Here is a 6,649-nt window from a genome sequence, read left to right on the forward strand (position 1 = left end):
TTAGAAGGCACGCGAGAATCTTCCCCACATAAGTCCTCCGATACCTAAGTCAGACAATGATGTCTTGAAGCAAAAGTGTGAATGTATGTATGTGTATGCTTAATGTATTTGATGGGAGTCTTTCGAAGGTTTCTGTGTGGTTCAGGGTTTAAGTCTCTGGGTCTTAAGTTTGTGTGTGAAAGAGAGAGGTCTCAACGAGTCCAGGCCAAAAGGTTCTTTTGTTGTGAAATGGGTGAGTATTTATAGACTTTTGGTGATGGGGTCCACGTGACACATGGCATGCTGATATGATTCTTCAGATTCTTTGGAAAAAATGCATCAGATAAGGTCGGAGTCTGGAGATATTTGTTGGGATTACATAGATCTTATCATATGCGCAGCGGAAATTAAATTTAGTTTGCAGGTATCCCGTTTTTCAAAAATTATGGTTTAACTAATTGGAAACAAAAACGAAAAGTTACCTCTTTGATGAAATTTGATTTCACCGTTAGATTTCTCGTCGTTTAATCCTCCAAGTGTAGGATGCCAAGTCGATCCACCCAAAATCACTTCTATCCAAGAATTTCAAAGAGAATGATAAGTAAAGAAATTTTTCACAAAAATTTCTAACTTACCTCTTTGAATTCAATAACACTTCTTTAAAACTCTCTCAACCTTCAAGTGATTCAAGAAAACATCAAGTGAAGTAAATGAAGAGATGGAGAGCTTATATATACATTAAATGGGTTAGGCTTCTCAAGCCCATTCCATTTAATGTAATTGGGCCAAGCCCAAATCATTTAAGTTAACTTGAATCCAATAGTGCTATTGCGCCAAGCCTAATGTGCTAGCAAAAGGCCCAACCCAATTAATGATAAAATAATTATATTCATAATATAATTATTTAATTATTCTTATTTATCCTATAAATAAATGCACTATTATTAGTAATTATAAAATTACTAATTTATCTATTTTCTCTTTGAAAGTGATTTCTTTTTGGGTGAGACTTTCTGGGTTCACAAATAAATTGGCAACAAGAATAATCAACAATTAATTCTTGTAAATCATGAGTGACATCTAGCAATATGTCATGATTACCCAATTTATTGTGAAGCGGGTATTGTGAATATTTTACTACGTTACCATGCAATACGGTCCATCTATCATCCTATATCCCGACAAGATATGAGATCATAGTCAGTAGGTTGAATATCTTAATCTCGTCATATGACTAAATTCAAAATCAATTTTGACTAATTATGACACAACCCGTATGGAACAAATTCCATCGTGATATTACCTTGGTTAAGGATTTATCGTCAAGTGATTACTGGATCGCATAGGATATCTTTCTCATAAATCTCGAGGTGATAGATTTCATATCTGATGCACACATACCTCATGTATCACTGAATCAGGCACATAAATACGTATGATTATCCTTGATTAGAACAACCACATAATATCGCTTATATCTTAATCCATCAATACACAAATATCCATGTCATCTCAGGTTTAAGGACTAGTTGCAAAATCGCAGCTAACATTAAATCATTGACTCGTGAGAAATAACTTATGTGATTTAATGTTAACAGTCACGTTCAGTGAACTCGTTCTTGTAACAAGCATCCACTCATCTTCCTTCTATATCTCATATAGAATGGCACGAGACTCACCAACCTTATCTTTCAGTATCTCATACTGAATAAGGAAAAAAATGATGTGCTAGCCTTTACGAGTTACTATTATCCAGATTAGAAATTCTACAGTCAGGAATATGTTTATAGTATAATGAACTGTGGATTATCCGTAACTCGTATTCTTAACGCTTAAGAATGGTATCCACTCCTTATTATACTAATGGATGTATGTTTTATAATTTAAATTATATTGCAATTGAAATAAAACATAAACTTGTCATTTAAATAATATTTAAAGAATTACAAGATCGAGTCCCTTTGTGTCACTAGAATTGATCTTCAGAGCTCATATCTAATAATATTTTTGGGGTCAAAGTCTCCCAATGTGAGAATCATTCGAATAGGTCCAAAGAATCTTTAGAGCCATCGAATAGCTTGGATCCAAGAGACTTTGAATGAGTTTTGGACTTTGGGGGTGCTAGGGCTAGATCTTTCCAGAGACTTGTCAGAGGCTCCGAGAGACCTCTCTGAAAGAGTCTTCGTGGTTATTTTCGATGTACTTAAAATATTTTTATAAATTTTGAAATTTTTAATTTTAATTTTCTTAGGACACCCCCAGAATAACTTTGAATGACGTTATTGATCTTTGAGCTTTACGTGAGAATGGGCTAACGAACCATGACATGACCTTTAGAAAAGATCAGAGGCCTCAACCTTTATCTATCTTTGTCTTTGATTCCTTATCGAGAGATTTGACTTTTGCAAGTAGTTGAGGTTCAGTATCCTCCAACCAGAACCAAGTTAGTTACATATGGTTCTAGTAAGCTCAATAATGACTGAAGACAAAACATGAACCACGCGATGAGACACCTAATTAAGTACCCCAAAGAGGTCGTCGATCACCTTTGGGAGCTTTGTCGGTGACAAACCAAGACCCCTCTACCTTCACAATAGACACCCACCTACTTTCCTAAGCCCCTCGTCCCTAATACACCCAAGCGATATGAATCTTACTAACTACGCCAAACAACCTGAGTTGTCGCCTCTCATCAACTATATATGACTAGCCTGGACCCCCTATAGTCCATCATTAGAAACCCTAAAGCCCAGATGTAGGAGACTGACTTGCCTTCCTAAAGAGAAGGGAAGGGTATTCGATTAGTTGTTGCTCTATTATTCGTTTGTGCTCTGTTTTCACTTTTGTGTATTCTTGAATAAACAATTTTTGTATTGTTAGATTCCTAAAGCTTGGAGAAGTCTAAAGGATTACAAATAAGTTTTTAAGATGAATTTGAAGTGGAACACAATTGTTATTTTTATGAGGTGGACTTAAGCGCAGAGTACAAATGTCTAATCGTTACAAATTATTTATTTTATTATGTTGATTGTTTGAGTGATCTTGCAACATTACAAATCCTATATCCGGTATCAAAATATAAAATAGATTTGAGAGAAATATTAAAAATAAAAAAAGAACTTTTTAAAATTAAAATAAACGTAATTAATTTATTCCCTGTTGAGTCTAATCGCAAGTAGGGGACAAACACATAAGGGATTGTGTAATAATCTATTAGATAAGGGCATTTTTACCTAACATTCAACCAAAATATATGCTAATGTTCAAATAATTTAAACGTATGAATCCAAGGATAAGTGTCTCCTGTCTACTCAGTATTTTTTTTTTTTTCCCCATCTAGTAGTCCCTTATGGTAATGAAATACCTAACGTGAACTATATGTGAAAATTTTTATATATACCCGAATGACACATTTGACTAATCATCATGGATTGAGGGGGAAAAAAGTGACCCTAAAATAACATGTCAACATTTTCTGTACAGAGATGTTATATGAATACTATTTACTGATGGCTGGGCGACCATTCCTATGAACTCCATTTCTGGGTTATGATCATGAGAAGGCACTCAAATTACAAAACAAAACAAAAACCAACTCAACTAGACAATTTAAAGCTGTTTGTTGAGCTACTTTCTAACCTAATCAAGGCCGTGTCATTTACAGTCCTAAGACAACGAAATTAAAACCCAAAAAGTATCCGTTTTCACCAGCTTTTCCGGCGACGAGGTGACACCGCAACATCAACAGTACTTGTAGAAGAAGATAGCCACTGGCCCCTCACAATGTTCTTCTTGCATATTCCTTCTTCTTCTTCCCCGACCGCAGGTCTTGCACTTGACCTCTCTCTGGCCATGGCCGGCACCAAATACCACCCAAAAGATGTGCACAATATAGCGAATGATCGGCCGAACACCGCCAGAAGCAACATGATCAAGATCATCGCCGCCGGCAAGTACCAGCAAGGCCTCCACATGTCCATTGTCGTCTTCCATGAATACCTCTTCTTCTTCGGACTCTTTCCATCCTCTTTTTCATCTGAATTGTGCGCTAAACCTTTGCTTATGTGCTTGTCTTTGTCTTTGTCTCTCCTTTTGCCTCTCAGCCTGACCACAATTGGCTTCAAGTTGTTGGAATCGGAGAAGACGAAGCGAACGAAGGAGATGCTCTGCGAGTCCTTCTGGGTGTAAATCTCCTTCTTTTTGTGTTCGAGCTCGGCTAAGAGCGCAGAAAATTTGTCAAGCCCGCGATTGGCGTATGGGTTTTTGCTGTCTCTGGTTCTGAACAAGCTGATGCCGCCGCTCCTTCTTAGCTTTCTTTGCGATGAATACTGGCAATAATCTTGGTCTTCTTCTTCCTCTTGATGATGAAAGCCACCGGCGCCACAGATGAATGGATTGACCATCTTGGAAATTAAAGAGAAAAATACACAGATATTCGATGGATGTGTTTTTGAATGGATGGAGAAATGATTTTCTTGGAGATGAGATGAGATGAGAAGATGGGAAGTGAGACTTGATCGATTGTGAAGGAAGAAGAGATACTTATATGGGACGCTGTTTCTGTGTGATGGAAGAGATGCAATGAAGACTGGTGCAATGTCAAATCAAGTGCTTGAAGACCAGATCAATGGAAGCTCCTTCCAAAATTTGACTAGCGGAATGTTAAAGGCGATGCATAATTTTATATATATTTATTATGATGTTACGCGGTGGGTGTTTGAACTGGTCCCAGATGCATCATCCATAGTTAAAACCTAAGAAAACGATATTTCTAAAATATAACTATATATATATATATATACATACACATATAGGCAAACCATGTGGCTAGTGGTACCTAAAGTTTAGGATAATTGTACAAATTAACCTTGACGTTTGAAAAATTATGAGTACTTCTAAAATTTAATGTTATATTACAATTTGTCCATAATCATTTGATAATCTCAGCATTAACAAAATTACCAAAATACTCTCTTCTCTCTTACCTTATTTTGCTTCGTCCCTCATTTCATTTTTATGGATGTTCTTCTCTCTTACCTTATTTTGCTTCGTCCCTCATTTCATTTTTATGGATGTCCTTTTCACCTGATTGTCGTCAATTTCCCTTCATAGTTGTCGCTTGCAACAATCTTAATAAATTTCTCTCTTTTCTCCTCATCTTTCTTTCTCTTTTTTTTTTTTGTTAACGTACCACCACTAGCACCCTCTACTACTCGGCTCCATAATTCCAGCAGGAGATGTAAATCAAGGAATCTAGTAGCCAGTTTCTATTCCTAGCCTTTCTTCGCTAATGTGAGAGTGGTCTGATATTTTTTTAATTTTCAACATAGCCTCTGATTGTTGAGCTTTCTCCCTTAATCAGGGTTCAAACACGAAACTTGAGAGCCCAAAGAGCAACACTTCAGTAATTCTTATTTTGCGAGTTGATCTATGCCCAGGGAACTATATTTCTTTCTCTTTATATTTTAGGTTTAACAAACCTAGATTTAGGTATCAAACGAAAACCTAGATTGAGGTTTCAAACAAACCTAGCTAGATCGAACCCTTAATTTAGGCTTAGATCGAACCCTCAATCTGGGTTTCATTTGGTTTTTGGTGGAATTTTACTAGAAATTAATCCCATTGGTGGTGATAAGATTGATAAAACCCACTCGATTCCCCCTTTTCCCCCCTCCTCTCTCTCTCTCTCAAAACTCATATTTGAATTTGTTCAATCGTCAATGATATGATGTCACAACATAAAGATATATCTTTTTCTTTCTCCCTACCTTTTCCTCACTTATTTTCAAATGTAAATTTTAAGTTTGAGATGAATTAGTTAGGGTAATGAACCCATCTATGTTCATCACACATGTCAATATAGAACCCACTGAGTTCATTGTTAACATCACTGACAAGTTAAGGTGATAAACTCAGTGGGTTCAGTTTTTTTTTTTAAATTTTCAATTCTCTAAAATCAAAGGATAAAGGAGAGAAAAGTTATTTTATGCTTTTATTTAATAACAAAATAAATTATTATTATTTTTAAAATACAACGATTAGTTCTTGCAATTACATCAGATTTGATGGATTGTTATTGAATTTTCTCATATTTATATTATGAATTTTTCTATAATAAGAGATGTATTTAATAGGCTTCAATTAATATAACTTAATCAACCAATTATTAGGGCGCATTCAATTGAGTTATATATTGACTAAGGTACAAGGGCACGTTAACTTTTGATGGATTTTTTTTTTTTTATATTTAATCATAAACAAAGTATAATATTTTGTATAAAAATAATTGTTTGCTCGTGACTACAATAACACAATTTTTATTTGTAGGTAATTATCGTAAGTTCTGGATGGAGTCCCACATAATTTGATTACATGATACATACACCTCACAAGACCCGTGAATTCCCAGCTCTGATTACATCATAGCATGCATGGATATGTACCAATGAATGTGTCGCAATGTCTATATGGATCCACATCTCTAATTAAAATAATTTAATGGATAAGACCCAAGTGTTAATTAAATAATGGATGTAGATAAGGTAATAAGTTAATTATCTCATGCTAATTTATATAAAAAAAAAAATACCACGGGTGACTAAACTGAAAATCGTTATCCAAATTATAATGTCTTAAGGGGGTATTTATTAAAATGAGCAAGATAAGAGAC

General features: G+C 35.1%; 1 protein-coding gene across 1 annotated transcript; it reads right to left on the reverse strand.

The window, feature by feature from the left end:
- Positions 1 to 3,410: 3,410 nt before the first annotated feature.
- LOC127807327 (uncharacterized) lies at positions 3,411 to 4,609 on the reverse strand. The gene has a single exon (XM_052345056.1). The coding sequence runs from the start codon at positions 4,380 to 4,382 to the stop codon at positions 3,684 to 3,686; it is 699 nt and encodes a 232-aa protein (XP_052201016.1). The 5' UTR covers positions 4,383 to 4,609; the 3' UTR covers positions 3,411 to 3,683.
- Positions 4,610 to 6,649: the final 2,040 nt, after the last annotated feature.

The sequence above is a fragment of the Diospyros lotus genome, chromosome 8 (genome assembly GCF_014633365.1).
Source record: "Diospyros lotus cultivar Yz01 chromosome 8, ASM1463336v1, whole genome shotgun sequence".
In the NCBI taxonomy this organism is placed as follows: domain Eukaryota; kingdom Viridiplantae; phylum Streptophyta; class Magnoliopsida; order Ericales; family Ebenaceae; genus Diospyros; species Diospyros lotus.

Coding starts and splice junctions, on each gene's coding strand:
- LOC127807327 (XM_052345056.1), bottom strand. CDS start 4,382: ATGGTCAATCCATTCATCTGTGGCGCCGGTGGCTTTCATCATCAAGAG.